This window comes from Rhipicephalus microplus, chromosome 6 (assembly GCF_043290135.1).
Source record: "Rhipicephalus microplus isolate Deutch F79 chromosome 6, USDA_Rmic, whole genome shotgun sequence".
Taxonomy (NCBI): domain Eukaryota; kingdom Metazoa; phylum Arthropoda; class Arachnida; order Ixodida; family Ixodidae; genus Rhipicephalus; species Rhipicephalus microplus.
In genome coordinates, this window is record NC_134705.1 from 196,251,202 (window position 1) to 196,273,055 (window position 21,854).

At 47.0% G+C, this 21,854-nt stretch overlaps 3 protein-coding genes across 3 annotated transcripts; 1 reads left to right on the forward strand and 2 right to left on the reverse strand.

Annotated features, from left to right (window-relative positions):
* The first annotated feature begins 8,331 nt into the window (after positions 1-8,331).
* Positions 8,332-12,464, forward strand: LOC119168207 (sulfotransferase 1B1). The gene is made up of 2 exons (XM_037419610.2): positions 8,332-9,275; positions 10,751-12,464. Exons 1-2 carry the CDS (start codon positions 8,877-8,879, stop codon positions 11,432-11,434), a joined length of 1,083 nt encoding a protein of 360 aa, XP_037275507.2. The 5' UTR covers positions 8,332-8,876; the 3' UTR covers positions 11,435-12,464.
* On the reverse strand, positions 11,863-14,393 carry LOC119167879 (iris). The gene is made up of 3 exons (XM_075865684.1): positions 14,228-14,393; positions 12,589-12,771; positions 11,863-12,066 (listed from the first exon to the last, which is right to left on the reverse strand). Exons 1-3 carry the CDS (start codon positions 14,372-14,374, stop codon positions 11,863-11,865), a joined length of 534 nt encoding a protein of 177 aa, XP_075721799.1. The 5' UTR covers positions 14,375-14,393.
* A 3,671-nt stretch (positions 14,394-18,064) lies between these two features.
* Positions 18,065-21,170, reverse strand: LOC142766119 (ipis-1-like). The gene is made up of 3 exons (XM_075867969.1): positions 20,995-21,170; positions 19,075-19,483; positions 18,065-18,361 (listed from the first exon to the last, which is right to left on the reverse strand). Exons 1-3 carry the CDS (start codon positions 21,168-21,170, stop codon positions 18,065-18,067), a joined length of 882 nt encoding a protein of 293 aa, XP_075724084.1.
* Between the last annotated feature and the right edge of the window lie 684 nt (positions 21,171-21,854).

The window sequence follows — 21,854 nt, forward strand, 5'->3', positions numbered from 1 at the left end:
GCGTACGGCGAGCCAGTCGTCCAGAGCTGCACTGTCGTCGGAGATCGCGGGGGCACAACCGGTCGGCACGAAATCCAGCGAGCGAGTCCCCACATAAACTGCTACGTACGTTATATATAAGTTACACGTAAAAAACTGTAGGCAGGGGAATGTGCCCGATTAACCAGATGAAACTTACCAACTCTGGTATGCTCAGAAGTGCTATGCTCGACTTCTGAAAAAAAAATCCAAATTTAATAATAAACGTCAACTGTGTGCCCTTATCAGCCACGGTGGATCAGGGGCTATGTTGTTCAGCTACTCTCCCGCAGGTCGCGGGTTCGACTACGGACGCGGCGGTCGCTTTAAGGAACACCAGATGATCAACTTTAAGGAACACCAGAAGATCGGAGCTTAAGGAACACCAGATGGTCAACATTTTCGGAGCCTCCTACTACGGCGTCTCTCATAACAATGTCACGGTTGTGGGACGTAAGATTCCAGATATTATTATTTAAATATATGCTCTTGCATGGTCACAGTCACGTGGTGTGTTCACTTTCACTAGTTCTCGTAAGTACTCGCAAATGTAGGAAAAAGTTATCTGGTTAAAGTTAATCTTCCTTCACAAGTGCGCAACGGAGTTGGAAGTACCAGGAAAAAGCTTGTCAGCTACCTATCTGGTATAGGTGAGAGAGGGAGAATATTATCATATCTTTAAAGCTTTTCAGCTGTTGTAAAATATGCCCCTTGAAGAATACATGCTTGGTCTATAGTTGGTGATGAATATCGCGGTCGCACTACTACCTTTTTGTATCTTTTGTTCGTTTTTGTTTTTTCCCACTCATGGATTGAGTAAAACGGCCTGCCCGTTCTATCGCTGAAATCACCCGCCTACAAACATCTGTTATAAAGCTTAAAGGTTAATTATTCTTGTGTATATATGTGGACAATAATTATATACTGTACCGAAGTAAGCACAGCACAAGCGGAGTAGACCGAACAGAAAAAGGACACGTATATTGCGCTTCCCTTTACAAACTGTGCCGGGAATTCAAGCCGTGACGCAAAGTCTCGGCTTTAACCATAGCTCGATCATCTGCTCTGTAATGGTTCCTTTCTGCCAATAAATTCACTTCGCAAACTGTGCCGGGAGTTCAAGCCGTGACCACAGTCTCGGCTTCAATCATAGCTCGGTAATCTGCTCTGTAATATTTCCTTTCTGCAAATAAATAGGAAAATCGGTCGGTGAGCTGACAATATCGGAAGCTGGGGGAAACAATTAACCTGGCTTTCTAGAACATAAGTTCAGAGGCCGGAAAGAATGCTTACAGGGTAGATTACTCAAGACAAAAGCGACGTTTCTTTTATATTTTTTTGTTCGATGTATTTAACTAAGCGACTATGTCTGTCAATGACGTCTTAATGACTCGAGAGATTTCAAAGAAAGACAGAAAGGGAGCAGACGTAATCGAGTGTCTATTTTTGCGTCACTTCATATTGACGCTGATGCCATCGACGGTCACTTTGTCTGCCGACGCTGCTGCAGGTCGAGAAATTATCCGTCTTGTATTGTAAATCTTGATTGTTTGCAAGACGCAATGATTCGTCACGCTTTGAAACACCTCTCGTGTCAACTTAGACTCGTACCACCTCTGCGTGGAAACTGGCTGAACTACATACATAAATACAGATAACTTACCGCTCATTGAGCTGACGTCGGTCTCCATGAAGGATTCCTCTGAAAATTGAAAGTAACCGCCGTGAATGTATGGATCATGCGAAGCCTCCTTCTACGATTCTTGTTAGTTGTAGCATAGAAGCAGTGAAAATATAAGCGTGCAAATAGTTTAAGGACTCCTCAGTCACCACTTGATGCGGGGACAAGTAAGCAAATGTGGCTTGCGTGAGGTGTCATAGCCAAGCGAGAAATTTATGTATAGAAAGGCAGAAGGCTCAGCTTGAGTGAGTTTGCTTTGGACTTCATTCAACACAAGAGCAGAAGGAGATAGAAGCAGATGAGTAGCGGATGACGACGGTAAGTTAGGGAAGCGACTATATAGGCTCCTATAACCCGCTGTGGCTAGTGGATCTTTTTTTTTCATAAATCCTCAGATTAGCGTTACCACTTGGACGTCGTCTGTAGCACCATGGTGAGATTAGCGGCCACGGCTCAAGGCACGCGGGGTGCTTGTAGGAGTGCTTAATAATGAACCATCATCATAATCATCGTCGTCATCATCATCATCACCATCTAGGTGCGCCCACTGCAGAGCAAAGACTTCTATATATTCCGCCATCACCCAAGTCATGTGCTTTCTGCTGCCGTTACACCCGCAGGCTTCTCAATCTCATTGCCCACGTAATTTTCTGTCTCCCTCTCAAGCGTTTACTTCCCAGTCCAGTCCAGTCAGTATACCCGTAATGACCAGTGGCTCTCCTGCCTACCTGCTACGTGTCCAGCCCATGTCAATTTCTTCTGTGATATCTCCAACCCCCGTTTGTTCCCTGACCCACCCTCATCCCTTCCTGTCACTTAAGTTTGCACCTATCATTTTCCGTTCCTTTTAATAAGCTGTGATACGAAGTCCGTCTGCAGCCTTTCTTGGCAGTCAGCGTGATACATCGCCTTAACTTGTCGCATGTAACTATTCTTCACCTTCCTGTGCATTTTGCGTGCTATTTCCAACGAGGTAACTGGGAAGCCTCGTTGATTGAGCTAGTTGGTGCATAATACGTGACGAATAAAATAGTGCTTATAAGACGGTACTGCGTGGCTGTGTCTTCATCTCGTCCCCTCTTAAGCGCTGTTTTAATCTTCTTCTTCGAGGTCATTGGGAAATATTTCGAGTACAGCAAGTCTATTTATGTCCTCATATCACTTAAAAGTTCAGCTATCTTAACTCATCTTTCTAGATGTGACGAAGACGGAAGCTTCCCGCCGTTAAAGCCGAACTGGAAAATTTATACGTAGCCGCGATATCGACATGTTGAAGTAGCGGTGCATCGAAGACGTCATCTTAAATTAGTTCGAATTGCATCCGAATATTTGCTCCAATTTTTTTTTTTTACGGATGAGGAAGTAGGGTACTAGCACGCTTACCCCCCATTGTTAAGCCGCAGATGTGGGAACGTCTTGCCGAGAAGAGAGTCCAGTCGTGTAGACCAGCGGGTGCTGCGTACCCTTTCGTTTAAGGGTAGTCCCAGAAATAACTGTAAAAAACAAACAAATGGGATGATTGTTTGCCGATTTCGTCGGTGTTCGATTCCAGGAGGCGAATAGGGCGAAGGCAAAAAAATGCAATGCGAAAGAAAAAAAAAACTAGCTGTTGAAGACGTGCACAAAAAAACAACGATTGTATGAACCAGCCATTTGGAACCAGCGCAGACGTCCTCGTTCTTTCTGAGGCCCGCATTTCTGAAATGTTTTGGTGAGTTTTCTAATAGTGCCGCTTACCAAGAGAACGGTGATATTGAGTATGGAATATCACATATTACATATAACATTCAACCTGTGCTGGGACGGCATCGGCGGCATGCGGTGAATGTTCTATGCCGGGAGGATGGTGACCCTTAAGCAAACAGATGGGGCGTACCGGGGTGGTCTAGTGGCTAAGGTACTCGGCTGCTGACCCACCGGTTGCGGGATCAAATCCCGGCTGCGGCGGCTGCATTTTCGATGGAGGCGAAAATGCTGTAGGCCCGTGTGATGGAATTTGGGTGAACGTTCAGGAACCCCAGGTGGTCGAAATTTCCGCAGCCCTCCACTACGGCGTCTTTAATAATCATATGGTGCTTTTAGGGTGTTAAATCTCACATATCAATCATACAGACGAGACGCAGCCGAGGGGCGCGTGTGGGACTTCTTTTTAATACTAACAATGCAATATACACAATAGAAATATGGCCCCTGCGAGGAAGATAACAGGCTAGAAACCGAAACTGATTTAGCTTTTACAAACAGTGCAGAAACGGAGCTCGCACTGAAAAGGCCACACAACGCAGGGGCCCACTTTCAACAGGGTTTTATTGCGAGAGCGCAAATTATACGCACAGGAAAGGACGAGAGAAGACACGTGATGTACATGAGAAAAGAATGACTGTAGGTTATCCTCTTTTGAAGGTGTTAATATTGCAGATACGCCATTTTCTTGACAAAACGTGTACGTGACATGTCTTCTTTCGTCTTTTTTTTCCTGTATGTTTTGCGTTCGCGCAACAAAACTTTGTTCGAAGTCAGTGCCTGTGTTGTCTGGTGTCTCCACTTTCCTATTTTTGCGCTGTTTGGAATAACTGTCCACGTACCAATCAGCCCTCTTGACCACCATTTGGTGTTTGAAACCAATATATAACAGCAGTTCCTGACGCAGCTAACCAGGCCCTGTTCTGGGACCCCCTATGAACATTTTGCGTGACGTAGGACGGCCGTGGCGTGTTATTACCGCTCCATTCGCGACGGTCGGCAACCCACGCACGCTTTCACTCCCACATAGAACATACGGGTGTTGTTACATTTGGACTTTATACGGAACATCACGGCGACACCAACGCCGACGGTGGTGGCGAAAATGCGCTTCTAGATCTGTATTATTGATATTGCAATGAAAAACGTAAGAACACGAAAAATGAAGGGCAAACGGGAACATCTGGTTCTTGCCTGAAGGTGTCTACACGTGGGGTGTCGAAGGTGTAAATGGTCTGGTCGGTTGACCCCTTGGGCTTCGAGAAACGACGAAGGCGCGGGTGGTTAGCTCGTTCCAAAGGTTCTCGTTCTTGTTCACCTTTCTTGCTTGTTCCTCTGTTCTGGCTCGTACCCACTGCAGGGGATGGGTGAAGAAGACGACAGGGGAAAAAAAATAAGGTCTGAGCATGGGAAAGAAAAAAATATTTCTTTTTGAAATTGGAATATGGTAATCGCTCTAGATACGATGAAAAGTTTCAGTAAGGACAGAAATAATGACATTTTTGTAATGACATAAACACTACTCCTAATACATGATTCTTGAGTTGTTTAAGTTAATGCTGAATAATAATGAAATTCTAAGTTTATGTCCAGCTTTGTCACATTCACTCATGATGACTGTCCAAACTACGAGACGACAATGACAGTGATGCATACTTCATGGCCGCCTTCACGATCGGCTCCACGAGTTCTTATAATTCCAAGTTCACTTCAATGCAAACAATATTACTCCTGTTGTCCGCCCGGCTGGTGATTCAAGAGTCGAGGATTGATCGGGGCCTCGGCGGTCGCATTCGGATGGAGGCGAATAGCTTGGGGCCCTTGTAATCTGTGGTAGGAGTGCATCTTAAAGAACATCAGATTGGTTAATTGATTTGTCGATTAACCGATTGATTGATTTGCCATATCGTGCAGTGAACGTCTTCCACGTCGGGAATGGGACACCAGATGGTCGAAATTTTCGGAGCAGTATGCTACGGCGTATTGCAGAATGTTTTCGTGGTTTTGACACGTATAGCTATACTAACTACTACTATACAATTAGTTTTGTCAGGCTTGACACAGTCAGGTTGCCACTTTTTCAAAAACCATAGTGAAATTAAGCGGACATATTTGCTGCAAATTTCGCCATCCAATCTTGGCTAAATTCACATAGTGGATATGAGCCTATACAAGGAGAACAACAAAAGGGGGCGTTGGTTGGCTACTTCCTTGGTTCTACTTGGTAGTTCGGATTCGTACTTACTCGTTGGTTCCACATTTTTTTAAAAAAAGGGAAGAAAATAAGAGTTTGCACCTTTTGAGGAGGGCTTGTGTTTCGTGACCATATTGTGGCCTGGCTTGCTCACTTTCACCTCCTTCCCCCACCCCCCAAAAATATAACAAAACTATTTGTCAGAGAGGCCCTAATGTTTTTGGATGGTCAATTGTGGTTGCAGTGCTGGCTATCTAATTTCATAAGCACAGCATATGTACTCCTTTGATACTGCCGGCCCGTCGGGTTAACGTCAATTGTAGCTAGATGTCAACCGCTGAAGCTGAATAATGTAGCAGTGTCCAAGGCTACCATCCTCGCGAGCACCAGCGTTTCATATCAGCCCATTTCTTCTGGTGTTGCTAATACACATGTTCCTGTTGGCATCGTTGCGCAAGTGAAAATAACTGGTTACATCAGCATCTGCAACTGTTCAACATGTGTCTGTGCGTACAGCATTTGTAGATATATTTAGCGTCATTTCATGACGTGTCGCTCAATAAAAATATTACAACACGGTCACAGTCCCTCCACATGCTTCGCATAACGTCGATTTACAGGATATGTGATCTGGCGATATTGTTTTTCTCCGAGAAACAAAACTGTTCAAGTTAGCGCATTGTGCGGTCTTCTCTCTCAGTATATCCTTGTTCGCTGGTGCTAAACATGTTCTCGAGTTCTTTTTACCAACACGCCCAGAAAATGACAATGCTACAAAATTTTTACCATGATGTCTGCAAAGCACTTTGGTGCTTTGCAGACATCATGTTGATAGTGCTGTTAAAATTAGATTTTTTTCGCATTCGGTAATACAGAGGTAAAAGGCTACCGCAACCATCATCCAGACAAATAAGATTATCACACGCCAATAAAGACAAATAATAATATGGTTTCCCATTTAGCCTAGTCTGGCAGCCCTGGCTCTTTCGTCTATCTGGCCCCGCCGCGGTGGTCTAGTGGCTAAGGTACTCGGCTGCTGACCCGCAAGTCGCGGGTTCGAATCCCGGCTGCATTTCCGATGGAGGCGGAAATGTTGTAGGCCCGTGTGCTCAGATTTGGGTGCACGTTAAAGAACCCCAGGTGGTCGAAATTTCCGGAGCCCTCCACTACGGCGTCTCTCATAATCAAATGGTGGTTTTGGGACGTTAAACCCCACATATCAATCTTTCGTCTATCTGGTTTTAAGATAGTTGAGCGCGACAAGGAAAAAAAAGACCGTACAGACAAGCCCGCCAAAACGAGGAACAGGCACCGACTTCAAAACTGGCTCTATTATCAAACTGCGCGAAATCCACTCGAACGAATCGATCAAAACATTATCCGCTTCAATAACTTCACTCACCAGACACATTGCTAGTCTGAAACCCCGTACCATAAACGGTGGCGAAAAGCAGTGGTATGTATAAGTACCAACCATCGTTGACGTGCCGCCGAGCCGCAAAGTTCGATGTTCCGTACAAGCCGGGACACCGAACGAGATTGCAGTGAGAGCGACGGGAGGTCATTTCAGTATGACATAGTTGCATGTTAAACAGATAAAATAGGACATGGGGATGAAGGTTGCTAAAGTTCAAGGCAAACAAGCGAAACACAATGTTGAAGTTGACCGTTCGTTACTACAGTTAGTCTCTTAGCTTAGCTATTTTAAATATTTGTATAACTTGGGCATAAAGTTATAAATTACATAAATTACAAATTTGCATACTCATTTTCAAGTTCTGCAGAAGGGTTTGTTCCTGGGCTAGATGATGCCAGAACGAATTCATAATGTATACGGAACAAACGACAAGATGGACACCACTTCAAATCACTTCAAGTCATTTGAAGCAACACGCGGTGCACGACGTGTTTTCGCAGCTCACGCGTTCAATTGTACACAAAGCCGCTGAAGTAGATGACTCAAGCGCACTTGCGCGCCCCGCCGCGGTGGTCTAGTGGCTAGGCTGCTGACTAAGGTACTAGGCTGCTGACCCGCAGGTCGCGGGATAGAAACCCGGCTGCGGCGGCTGTATGTCCGATGGAGGCGGAAACGCTGTAGGCCCGTGTGCTCAGATTTGGGTGCACGTTAAAGAACCCCAGGTGGTCGAAATTTCCAGAGCCCTGCACTACGGCGTCTCTCACAATCATATGGTGGCTTTGGGACGTTAAAGCCCACAAATCAATCATCAGCGGCGCGCTTGCGTAATCTGCGTGGAAGGCGCATCGGCGTCTGCATAGCCGATCGCCGCATCAAGCCAAGAAGCCAAGCAAGCGCACGTCGTTCACGCAACGGAGATAAGTCAATGCGCGTTATCATTCCGCTGCCTCGCTTGACGCGTTGAATGCAGCGTGTTCATTCGCGTGTAGTCAAGGGCCCGCGTCGCTCGCGCAGCATACGGTATAAAGGAAACGACTTTCTTCTTCTTGATGAATTCGCTCATATGTCTTTCAACGAATTCGTCGCTGCACTATCTCGTCCGCTGCCTCGACAATAACTGCGTCTTCAGCGAACGTAGCAGCGTAATCGACGCTGACGTTGCACGTGACTTACTTTAGGATGCCTTCTATAGCAGTGTCCGGAGCCGCACGCTTGCAAGGACCGTTCGTGGAGGGCACAGACTCAGAGTATTGTAGAGGACACAGATGATAGCCCGCCTCTGCAATTGCGTGCTTTAGCCCGGAAAGGCACAGCTAACGATGTCATCGATGCCGCGATAACTTCGAGCGCATAGTCTCACCTTGCTTGTGGTGTGCGTGAGAAGGGAGTAGTGCCTTGATGGTGAAGACAGCTTTACTATATACCGAAGCATCGCAACACTTATGGGCTTGCTTAGGGAAATACAAGGGCTGAATCCGCCGCCGTAACAGTGCAGTGGCGACCGCAGTGTTTTCCGTCGTAAGTGCATTTTCCTATTGGTCAGCCGGACTCTATCAGTCATCAGATGTCCCAAATTGTGATTGGCTAAGATGTTCTCTTGCGAAAATTTTTAACGGTAGACGGTTTTGTGAATGCAAGCTCTTGTTTATTGTAAAAACGATTCAATATACCAGGGTACGTCGATGCCGACCTAACTTGACGGCCCGGTGATACCTCACGATTGCATCCACATTCACTTAATAATTCTCGCGATATTGGTTACCACAGCGTACTCGGACCCCCTACTAGTCTTCGAAGAGCACCTCAAGAAAACATTTAGAACAATGTCGAACATCGTGCGACTGCTCGGCATCCGCAGTAGAAACCGAGACGACCACGAATACCTCTCCAAGTTGACCCCCAACGTCGACGACCAAGTTGAGGAGCCGGTCTGTGGTTCCCGTAAGGCAGTGGTCACCGCGGGGCCCCCGACTGCTCCAGTCGAGTTGGAATATGTCGTCGAAGGCCTTCCGGTACCGCCGAAGGCCTTCAACGTCGAAGTGGTACGCGACGCTCTGCGGTACAAGGCGCGACCGAGCGACGTTTTCGTGGCCACGTACCCGAAGTCGGGCACCTCGTGGTTGCAGCGCATCGTCTGGCTGCTCCTGAACTTGGACCGCATGGACGAGGGAGTGCCGTCTCTCATGGACACCATGACTCGGCACATGTCGTTCCTGGAGCTTGTAAGTTCACCAAGGTGGGGAACTGACCTGGTTGGTACGACAGCGTGCTAAAGGGGTTCGGACACAAAAAATTTTCCAATAGTCGTTTTTCTGCGTCGAATGAGTGACCAAGCCCTTTAAGCCTTAGAAAATGTGCTTGTATGTGTGCGTGTCACCTGAAAAATTAGTTGCAGCATGTCTGCAAAATACATACATATACCCCCTCAGGCGTCTATTACGATCCGCTCTCTGCAAATACAGAAAATTAACATGCGATAATTCCAAATACCGAAAAAGAAGATGAAGCAATGTGCCATTTTTGCGACTTTACGCAAGTTAAGTTAGTTAGCATCTAATTAGGCGCCTAATTATTCTGCAGTCAGTGAGCTTGAATCTTTGCACAAAGAGAATCAAATGTTAGCCCTGAATAGTACGTAGAGTCAGTTTTTTCGGTTGTATTGATGTCGAGCAAGAAAAAAGAATTCTCTCGACATTGGTCCTGGAACGCAACCCTTCGAATAGTCGTCGAACGCGATATTGTCTCGAGCGAAGTTTTTGCTCTGCAATAACATGCAGCACAATAAAGTTAAATGAGCGCTGTTTGTCCGCTCAGGAAGCCTGCACCAATGTGCAGGCTAATTTTTAAGCTGTTCGAAGAAATGTGAAGTGCGTGACACGTCTCCGAAGTTGATGTGTACAATTGCACAAATTGCCGCTGAAAAGGATTATGCTCCTAATCTACTGTGACGTCATGACACGTCATGAGCTTTTCGTCTCGTGTGGCACAAGATGTCGTGCCATCTGCGCGGCCACTCCGATCTGTGGCTGCCTGCGTTGGTGACGCTCAAGCGGCCATTTTGCGCGTTTTGGTACCGTGTCAAGATGTACTTGCGGGCTAGCTGGTTCACATTCGCAGTAAAACAACGCCGGAGAAAACGACAGACCAGGCGAGAGGGAGGACGCGTATGCAAAGCAGCAGACGTCATCTTGAGTAGATACTTTTGTCTGTGAATTCGTCACCATAACTGATAGCGTAGCTTGGCTTCACGCTAGTGTCGTTATCCGATTATGCACTCTGTGAAATGTGACTTGAATCTGAAAATAAAATATCTGATCGGCGTTCCCTATAAGCTCGACACTTGTCCAGCCATGCAAATTTCTGAATACAGGGGATTTGTACGGCGTAATAAAGTCAGCTTCAATATGGATTTTGAAAACCATTTGGCAACCCTTGGCCAGGTTTGCAGTGTCGTAGCAGTCAGGGGGGGGGGGGGGGGTCTTGGACGAGGCGCTATACTCACCGTAAACAGAGAGTCTTGTTTTAATAAAGTTGTTTCTCTCTCTATCTCTTGCCCACCTACTTAGAATACAATTACGCATGTAGCCGAATACTTCTATGCATGAGTACTCTTTCAGCTTTTGAATATAGAGCTCTTACTCTCTTCCCTGGATGCATCTTGGTGATGTAAGCTACGATGCCCGCATGTGTCGCGCAGGTTGGCCGAAGGATGGTCGGCGCGCTGCCCGAGCCTCGCGTCATCAAGCACCACCTGCCCTTCTGGCTCTCGCCGTACCACCCGCTGGCCAAGTATGTCGTGCTAGTGCGAAATCCGTTCGACGTCGCCGTCTCCTTCTACTACCATTGCCGAGCCGAGCCCTCTGCTGGCCTCCTTCCGGGCGTCGCGACGTTTGACGACTTCTTCGAGCGGTTCCTGGAAGGTCGCGTACCGTTCGGCTCGTACTTCGATCACGTCCTGTCCTGGTACGCTCGTCGCGACGACACCAACGTTCTCTTCCTACACTACGAGACGCTCAGGGAACGTCCGGCCACCGTCACCCTTGAAGTCGCAGACTTCCTGGACGCCGGAATTGCCTCCAAGCTCCGCGGAGATGAACGACTCCTACGACACGTGGTGTACAGGACATCGGCCGGATGTCTTAAGACCGCGAAACCCCTCATGTCGGCCGCCTCACGTGGTCGCAGTGCTAATGTGGTAAAGTCACTCTCGCGACCCGGTGAACCGTTAGACAAGGTTTCTGCGTACTATGTTCGCAAGGGCGACGCAGAAGAATGGAAGCGACATTTCAAGCCAGATCAAGTGCGGCGCCTACGGCAGCTATGCGAAGAAAGGATGAAAGGCACTAAGATGTGGTACACGTGGCAGAAACGGTTCGAGTAACCAGTCACAGGATGTGATGGAAATGTTCCGGCCACTTTCGTGGCTATGTTGTTTTATATATGCGTTCGCAAGGTAAACTTATGCTTAAGGTACGGCCTCTGTTGCTTTATATATGCGTTAACAAGGTAGACTTATGTTGAAGTTGCGGCTTGATACCATATCACTGTGAAAAACATATGAACTGCTTTAACTCTCCTTCAGCACTAAAGTTGAAACGTACATACATTGAGTCTAAATCACATTCGAATGTTGTAAAAGCATTTATTCATGGATTGAATGCGTACGGTCAACTTAAAACGCCATTAAGACTTAACAAGGAGAAAAGACACTCCGACGTCGTCTAGGGACACTATTCCTTTAATAAGTATGTATTAATGACAAAAGTTCGTCGAACGCCATAAAAGGGCCACTACAACGGCAGGGTGCTGTCAGTTGATGGGCGGAACCTTGGTCTTCCTAGATGAGACCCTCTTGACAGACCCGAGGACCAGCACCGCGTCAGGGTCTTTGTTCATCACCAGGAACATGAAGGGCCGGTCAACGGTGAACCTGACCGGCTCCGGTGTCGCCCTGGTGGTAGCCGGAGTCGGCCTGGTGGTGCTCGGAGGCTCGCTCGTGAGCGGCACCTGAGGCTTTGGTCAACGAAACAGGGCACGTGCACGTCTTAATTAAACAGACACCCAGATGACATGCATGCTGCACCCGTAGTTTACTAAAAGTGCCGGGTATTTAAGCATTACAGGAAGGACATTCCCAGGATTTGAAGGTGTGCCGACACTCTGCGCGTATTCCTGCGCAGCCTACGCCTCACTGTATTTCAGCTCGGCGTGACGTGGTTACACGCTATACTTCGTCTTTCAATAAACTACAGCGTCACTGCAGCATCGCCAGAGATATTCGTCACTGGCGGGCTACTATACCAGGCTGCCGAGACTGCAAGATTCTTCCTTCGCTATCCGAACGAGCATATCGTCGATATGCTCACCCGTTGATGCTACTAAGCGAATAAACAGTCGTTATGTTTTCATGTTGGGATTCGTTTTTCCGTCGACGCGACTCGCACCCGTGACGCAATTTCTCGGCCGCAGAAATCGGTGGTTGTGATCTCACAACGGTAACAATGACTATACCCCTCGCACTAATCGCGCCCTCACCTTTCCTCCCCTGGTGTTCGCATGGAACACGGTCACGTGGGTGAGCGTGGACACGAACAAGCTCTTGTCGTCGCTCATGCCTCCGAGCTGACCGCGGCTCTTGAACACCTCCGGTGCGCTCAGCATCGACACGATGCGCGCCATCTCGGTGTGTCGCTTCAGCCGCAGCACTGGCATCGTCACCTTGGAACGTGGACATCAATATTAGCACTAAAATCAATGTGTATAAGTACCGGGTAAAAAGTACCACAGTGCTTCATAAAGAAAGCAACAGAATACCAATCAAGAAGGGTGTAAGGCGGGGGGACACAATCTACCCAATGCTATTTACCGCGTGCTTACGGGACATTTTCAGAAGCCTAGAATGGGCACAGTTAGGGATAAGAGTTAATGGAGAGTACCTTAGTAACCTGCGCTTCGCCGATGACATTGCATTGCTGAGTAACTCAGGGGACGAATTGCAACTCATGATTACGGAGTTAGACAAGGAGAGCAGAAAGGTGGGTCTTAAAATCAATCTGCAGAAAACGAAAGTAATGTACAACAACCTCGGAAAAGAGCCCCGCCGCGGTGGTCTAGTGGCTAAGGTACTCGGCTGCTGACCCGCAGGGCGCGGGTTCGAATCCCGGCTGCGGCGGCTGCATTTCCGATGGAGGCGGAAATGTTGTAGGCCTGTGTGCTCAGATTTGGGTGCACGTTAAAGAACCCCAGGTGGTCTAAATTTCCGGAGCCCTCCACTACGGCGTCTCTCATAATCATATAGTGGTTTTGGGACGTTAAACCCCACATATCAATCAATCTCGGAAAAGAGCAGCGCTTCGAGATAGGTAACAGTGCATTTCAAGCTGTAAAAGACTATGTCTACTTAGGGCAGGTAATAACCGCGGAGCCGAACCACGAGATTGAAGTAACTAGAAGAATAAGAATAGGGTGGAGCACATTTGGCAAGCTTTCTCAAATTATGACAGGTAGATTATGACAGGAAGGCATATAACAGCTGTATCTTGCCGGTACTTAGCTACAGAGCAGAAACCTGGAAACTTACAAAGAGGGTTCAGCTTAAATTGAGGACGACGCAGCGAGCAATGGAAAGAAAAATGGTAGGTGTAACCTTAAGAGACAAGAAGAGAGTAGAGTGGATTAGGGAACAAACGGTGGTTAAGGATATCATAGCTGATATCAAGAAGAAGAAATGGACATGGGCCGGGCATGTAGCGCGTAGACAGGATAACCGCTAGTCGTTAAGGGTAACTAACTGGATTCCCAGAGAAGGCAAGCGGGTTAGAGGGAGACAGAAGGTTAGGTGGGCAGATGAGATTAAGAAGTTTGCTGGTATAAATTGGCAGCAGCAAGCACAGGACCCGGTTAACTGGCGAAACATGGGAGAGGCTTTTGTCCTGCAGTGGACGTAGTCAGGCTGATGATGATGATGACCGGGTAAATGACCCTAGCGTTAATTATACTCGAAGTGTCACTAATGCTCGTCCGTGACACGAGGAGGCCAAACCTCCCTATTGCCGTCCATAATGCACTTGTCTGGGAGGACTCGACGTCGAACGCCAGTTTTTCTCTTTCGTCTCAGCAAAATTTAACGAGTCCTTCGTGTTGTAAAACAACTATTTCACGGAAAAGCACTCACCTCGACCTCTCGCTCCTGGAGATTTGCCAGGCATCGCAGCAGCTTTGCCGGCGTCAAGCTGTGCTCGAACGTCGCCAAGCGCTCCATGCGGGGCAAGAACACCACCATAGTCTTGCTCGGGTCCTGGTACGGTATCTCTAGCACCATGGCGTCCAGGTCGCCACAGTCGCCTGCGGTGCCGCACGATTAAGATTTAGTCACAGTTACATACGAAAGGAAAATACCTCACAATATTATACGCAGTGAGGCCAGTCGCATGCGGCAAGCCCATGGGAAAGCAACACAAGACGATGCACCTCACGGCAAAATACACACTTCTCAACTGGAAAATTTTAAAGGAGCGTAAAAAAAGACCTCCCTACTGCCTTGTGTGCAAGCCCATGGCAAGTGCATTTATATTGCGCGCAGTGGAAATGGGCATATCTAAACACAGTCTCGATTGCCATGTCATGTGTTCCACTACCCTTGTGCTCGAGGAGACAGAATTTACGACTTGTTGTTCGATATGATCGCCCGCTGCAACCCGTCTGTCATAATGCATCATCATCATCAGTATCAGCCTGACTGCGCTCACTGCAAAGCCAAGGCTGGGTAATGTTTCGCCAATCAACTCGGGCCTGTGCTTCCTGGACGCTGTCACGTTATCTTCGCAAACTTCTTATCACCTTTGTACCTAACGTTCTTCTTTCTTTTGGAATTCACTCGGTAACCCATGATACCCGGTGGTTATCTTGCCGTCGAATTGCGTGTCCTGCGCAATGTCCGAAATAGCGAATTCACATTTTATTCTGTCTCCTTTTCCTTCCCAGTCTTCGCCCTTCTATGCGAAGCTGCGCACGTTCGTTTATCCCTCTTAGTTTCGACTACGAAATTCTTAACGCTCGTTTGTTCCCTGACCTACTATGCTCACTTCCTGCCCTCAAGGTTACATCAATCACTTTCCTTTTCATGGCTCGTGGTGTCGTCCTAAATTTAAACTGAACCCCCTCCGTTAGCCTCCTGGCTTCTACACCGTACTGGTAAGTGCCAGTAAGATGCATTTGCTATATACTTTTCTCTTGTGGGATAGTGGTAAACTGCCTTTTATCATTCGCGAATGCCTGCCAAATGCGCTTCATCCCATGCACTGTTATTACTGTAGTTACACTGGTCTCGTGGTTCAGGTTCAGCACTGCATGCGGTGAATACCAGTTCCAAACATTTCTTTACGTGGCCTCAAGTCGGTCCTCAAGAAGTCTTGTGAGCACAAAGTGAGTTATAGCTTTAACGCACAGGTTACGCGTCTTTTAGATGTGGGTTATCTAGCAGTTTAATACATTGACAGCCTCACTATACCTATTGTGAAGATTTGTTCTCTTCCGAGACTATGGAACTTTTCCTTTGTTCATTCTGAGACCTACCGGGCCGCCTTCCCTGTCAAATTGCTGCGGCGGCTGCTGCAATTTCGACGGAGGCGAAAATGCTGTGTGCCCATGTGCTCTAACTTGGGTGCACGTTAAAGAACCTCAGGTGGTCTAAATTTCCGGAGGCCTCCACTACGACGTCTCTCATAATCATGTGGTGGCTTTGGGACGTTAAACCCTACAAATCAATCAATCCTTGTCAAATTCAGTGATTATAACTTGCTATTCGTGGCCTGATCGCGTTATTATGCAGTAATAGTATGGAAAGTTTGGCAAATGGTTTGAGGACATTCTTATTAACATTTCAGCGCGCACACCGTGGACGTAAAAACGGAAGGCGAGAACACAAACAAGGGGCTTCTCGCCTTCCGTTTTCACGTCTATTGTGTGCGCGCCAGAACGTTACAAATAAATGTTATTATGCAAAATTCAAAATTTTAGTGATACAAATACAGCGCTATTGCATCTGTTTAACATGCATAAGCATGTTCCAAAGTCAGATAATGTATTGGGACATCTCGTTAAAGGTAGGTTACGGTAATAAACAAGGCAACAGTAGCACTGTTCGGAATTATGAATAAAGCTAAACACGATTACAGCAGAAAACTGCCGAATATGTAGAATGAAATTATTTAAAAGATAACGGAACTTTCAGTATAGGAATGCGAGGCTGGAACAACTTCTTCGAACTATATTTGTCAGTAATTGAAAACTTTTGCTGGTGATGCAAACTTTTTTTTTCTCGTAGTATATACTAAATACGGCTAGACTTGGCTACTCCTGTCGGGTATCAGAATCAGAATCAAATTTTATTGTTACTATGAAGTAAAGTCATTACAGACAGTATACAGAAGGAGGTCCCATAGTCGGAGACTGAATTGGGACCTCCTGTGCATGATGAACATAAAAACAAATAAAACATAGCTTCGACAGGAAGGGAAAAATTCCAATAATCATAATGATATAGGTGATCAAGCACATTTCATAATATAACGGAACCATGTAAACACGATATGTAAAAAGAAAAAAGAAAAAATATATAAATATATATACACATATATACACACATACATATATACACACACATATATACACATATATATATACACACATATATATACACACATATATATACACACATACATACATGTGTGAGAGCATGCTTTAGGGGCTATGAGAATGAAGTGCTACGTGTTGTATTGGTTGACAAAGAGCTTTTTTAATTCTTTTGCAAACGAGTGTGGATTCATTACTTTTAAGATGAATGGAAGTGAATTCCATATGGAAAGTGAGCTAAAATGAGCGGTTTGTTTGCCATAGTTAGTCCGGGCTTTCGGTAAGATGAAGTTTTTGTGGTAAGCAAATCTAGTGTTGTTGGTATTGAGAAGTGAGGAGCACGGGATGATGGAATGAACCGGTTCTCCACACTACTCGCGTGTTACGTGGTTTCGGCGCGAACATGTCGCGCTACTACTAGACGTATGTGATGTTCGTGATTTTAGTCATGTGACTATAGTTGTTACGTGGGGTTACCTTTAATCGCACGGCTAATTGTGACATGAGTGGAATGATTTTCAAGTTACGCAATCTTTAGTAACGTTGCTAGTTTTTACGTGATGTTATAGTCACCTAACAGACTCGCCCATTGAAGTTTTGCATTCCACGCCGAGTAAATTGTGCATGTTTTAATTGTGCAAGGGAAGCAGATGATGAGGATATACGCTGCGCATATCCTTGCACCGCCGAGCTAAGCAACGGCTCATTTTTGAAGACATGTTTAAATTTCGCACACAGCATGTTCGTGACTGCGCAGTTTCTATGTTTCAAGCGGGTTGTCTTCTTCGCTCAGCTTAAACGCGTCTTCAAAATTTGATTATGATGTTGTTTTTATAAAGTATAGGTGTTTACTCTTGGCCCGCCACGGTGGTCTAGTGGGTAAGGTACTCGGTTGCTAATCCGCAGGTCGCAGAATCGAATCCCGGCTGCGGCGGCTGCACCTCCGACGGAGGCGGAAATGTTGTAGGCCCGTGTGCTCAGATTTATGTGCACGTTAAGGAACCCAAGGTGGTCGAAATTTTCGGAGCCCTCCACCACGGCGTCTCTCAAAATCGTATCATGGTTTCAGGACGTTAAACCCCACAAATCAGTCAGGTGTTTACTCTTAGAAGAACTGACCCGCAGGGCGCGGGTTCGAATCCCGGCTGCGGCGGCTGCATTTCCGATGGAGGCGGAAATGTTGTAGGCCCGTGTGCTCAGATTTGGGTGCACGTTAAAGAACCCCAGGTGGTCTAAATTTCCGGAGCCCTCCACTACGGCGTCTCTCATAATCATATAGTGGTTTTGGGACGTTAAACCCCACATATCAATCAACTCTTAGAAGAACGTCATTGCAAGGGTTCTTATGCATCTTGTAGATCAGTGAATCGTTAGGCTATCAAGGCATTAGCTGACCACCTGCGATTTCATCGCGCGTACCTATGCGGAACTTGCCGCACCGGCGCATGACGCGCACGGAGCGCATCCTGGTGGGCGTCTCGTGGAAGTCGCCGGTGCCCGGCTCGAAGCGGTGTCGCCATCGGCCCTTCACGAACAGCACGGCGATGGAGACGAGAAGCACTGGCTCCCGGCCCATGGTGGGCGGGAATTCGAACACCGTGTACTCGCGGAAGGCAAACGCCGTCAGGGCCCGGATCCAGAGGTCCATGCGGATGACCGCGCTGCCCATGTCCGACTGAGTAGAAAGATTAAAGGGACGCTAAGTAGAGAAAATAAAGTGGCTTAGATTGATAAACTGCACTCTCGGAACTCCAATGTCATAGGTTTCACTATCGTAAGTTCGTTATTAGCCGAGAAAGTCACAGTCGAGGCTTCAATTTCGCCCGGATTCCTCGCGTCTGACGTCACTAATTTGAACATGAATTTCTCGCATTTTCCCGACATTGGCTCGATGAAACTCTCTAAAACTTCGTATGCTAGGTGTGTGCCTCCTACAGATGACAATGTACTTCATTTTTTTTATTGATTAGAAGCTCCGTAAGAAGCAGTAGACGCTGGTCATGTAATTAAGACATCAAGCGACCTCATTAACATTATGACGTTTACTGCTTCTTACGGAACTTCTAATCAATAAAAAAATGAAGTACATTGTCATCGTAGGGGGCACACACCTAGCGGATATCTGTAATGCCTCGGTGACGTTATAAGACGACGTCATCACGTGAAGAATATTTTTTGTATAAACCGAGTTGACGCCGCTTACAACCAATTTTTGTGTTTGATGAGACATCAAGCTCTTCTGTTTAAATGTTCCAAGGAAGTAATCAGTGATTTAGTTTTATTGCTGTTTGCAATTAGATTACTTCCGCGTTTTTAGTCTCAACTTATTGGTCCGCTTTAGTGTCCCTTTTAGTACAGGACCATCCGTAACTCTACGCCTCCATTCACCTCGAAGAAGTCCGGCTCGGTGCGGCACCAAGGCGACAGCGAGGCGATGTACGCGGCGATCATGTTCAGGTTCCGGTCGCGTATCAGCGCCAGGTCGTGCGTGGCGTTGAAGCCCTGTCGGTGGTGGTTGGGCCACGAGGCGAACAGCTGGTGGTGGCAGCGCGCGAAGTACGCCACGGCGCGCGGTGCGTCCGACTCGTCCAGGTGCAGCAGGCGCGCCAGGTGACGAGCCGCGCGACCCCTGGCGCCGTGGAAGAGCGCGATGAGGGCGCCCGCGGCGAGGAACGGCGAGAAGAGCACGTTCTTGGAGCCGCCCACCTCGCGAAGCTTCTGGTGCAATTCGATGGTGAAGGCGAGCAGAGCGCTCGTCATGGTGGGCGCAGAGGCAGCCACTTCTTCCGGCGTCATACTGCGAAAGAGGCGTCGAAGGAACGCACCCGTATAGATGTTTTGCGGATGGGTCTCAGCACCGAAATAATGGACTGTTTAACTTTGCAGTTTGGCGTCTTCAACGCCACTACGGTAGACACATACGTATTGCAATGGTTCGGTTGATACATTTCTACGTGGAACAAGAAGAGGACAAGGTAAGATGGTCGTTAATTATACTTTGTAACCTATGTACTAGTGTAGATGTGGTGCGTGGTTCGGAGCGGCTTTACCTCGTACTTGCTCATCGACTAATGGTAAATCAGTGTATTGAAATTATTGAAATGTTACGACACAGCCCAATGCGAAGTGGTACCTGCCTAGACGTTTACCCTTTCAAGGCGCTGCGAACGAGATCCGCGAAGGAGACCCCGAAACACGCCGGGTTCAAACCAGATTTTTTTTTTTTTGGTGGGCAGGAAGGAACCTTTGGGAGATGGAGAGGAGTGGTGGTTCAATATTAGGTTTATTAATTTCAAGCCTTCAATCTTACCGTGTTTCATGAACTCATCGATGCTTCATTTCTGGTCACGCGTTTCTGTCATCTATACTATACGTAGAAAGCGGAAGCAAGGGGTCTGTGTTGTGGCACTGCAGATGGAATCTTTGAAGCCCTATAACCACGTCGTTCAGTTTTTTTTTTTTACGTAGTGAAGTGGCGGGAAGCATGGTTCGCTGGTGTTGCTCTCACACTTGCTATTTATTGGTTCTTTAAGCACGCCTTAGTCACCTAAGGAGGTGAGGGGAGAAAAATGTCTGCCCCATTTATTGACCCAAATACGATTTTGAGACATTGCGAAAAGGGCATTTTTCGTTTCCTTGATATGCAGTGTTAATACTCTCCACACCCTGTAGCCAGACAACACGTATAAAATATCGTAGTTATTTCAAATTGTTCGCGTCGCTGAGCATCAGCAAGCAAGTCTCACCACAACGGACACGAGACAACACAGTTCCGCGGAGTTTGTGAACTATGAATCTCAAATCACTAGAATCGCTGTCCGGGTCGCTGGAGGCAATCCATTAATCGTTGCTTACGTGTACCACGAGAAGATTGCGGATCTACCAATAGTACGTCGTGAATTCCTGTCTTGACGTCACACAGTCATGACACATCACAGAGAAGCCGCTCCCTCGATATCGAAATGGAGAGCGTCTCTTTAAGGTAGCAGTAGTAAAAGTATACGTGGTGCATTCCCAGGCACCACAGTACTTCTTTAGGGTTAATGAAAACTGCGTTCTTATTTCGAGCAACAATCTCAAAATGTTTACAATTCGTTATCGTACTTCGTTAATATAGAGAAGAACGTGCTGCGATGAACCTTTGTTTTCACCTCCCCCCCCCCTGTTATCGGGAAGAACCCCGATAACAATTTAACAGATTCATACGTTCACTTCGATGCCTATACCATTTTCGCCCGTTCGAAATTAACGCTGCCACAATTTTGAATGTAATGAACGCCCCTATTATTGGGATAAGCAGTGACTCACTGTGCGGTGGGATCCTGTCGTTCGTGCTCGTCGGATGGCTGAGCTGGAGACATGGGCGTTGTCGTGGGCGTGCGTGCTTGGACGGGAGACGATGTCCACCTTTCTTGCTGCTGCTTCTGTTGTTGCTGCTGTTTCTGAGACGGCTGCTCGGCCTTCTGACCAGCTCGCTTCTCCATGACGGAATGATTCGCAGGAAGCTGCAGGCTGTCTCGCGACCACGTGGAGCGCTGCTGCTGACGATGATGTCCTCTTCTACATGGATCTCACCCACAAAGAAGAATGAACCGCCAACAGGGTGGCGGATGTTAAGGTAAGGTCCTATGAAGCTCAAAAAAAGGAAATGTGATAACTTTGGATCACTGACAGCAAGGCGCTAAACCGGCGATGTGTCAAGGACCACTGAAACAGCAATTGTTGCTGAGCACCAACATGATAGGTGAGCCCATAATAGGAGAATGGAGCGTGCTCACAGTATACTTCCGCATTATAGTTTTCTAGTACTGCCTTACTTTTAAGCTTGCAAGGAGCTTACACATATGCCCGTAGTACTCGTGCAAAGAGCATCATTACACTAACCCATTGCGAGATGCATTGTCTGTAACTGCTTATAACCACACTGTCTATTACTGCGTTAAATCTACATAGTTTGATGTCAAGGTTCTAGTGGAAGTGTTAGCATAAACTAAGGTATCCTACAGCTTTTACAACTGCTACGCAAATGGTGTACTCATACCTTCAGTAATTATGTATTCATTTAGAGCTACATGAATGACCCGATCAATTTACATCGAATCTGCTGGCGGTGACAGAAAATGTAAGAAAATACCTCCAGACCACTGCTGAAACTTCCCACGTCAATA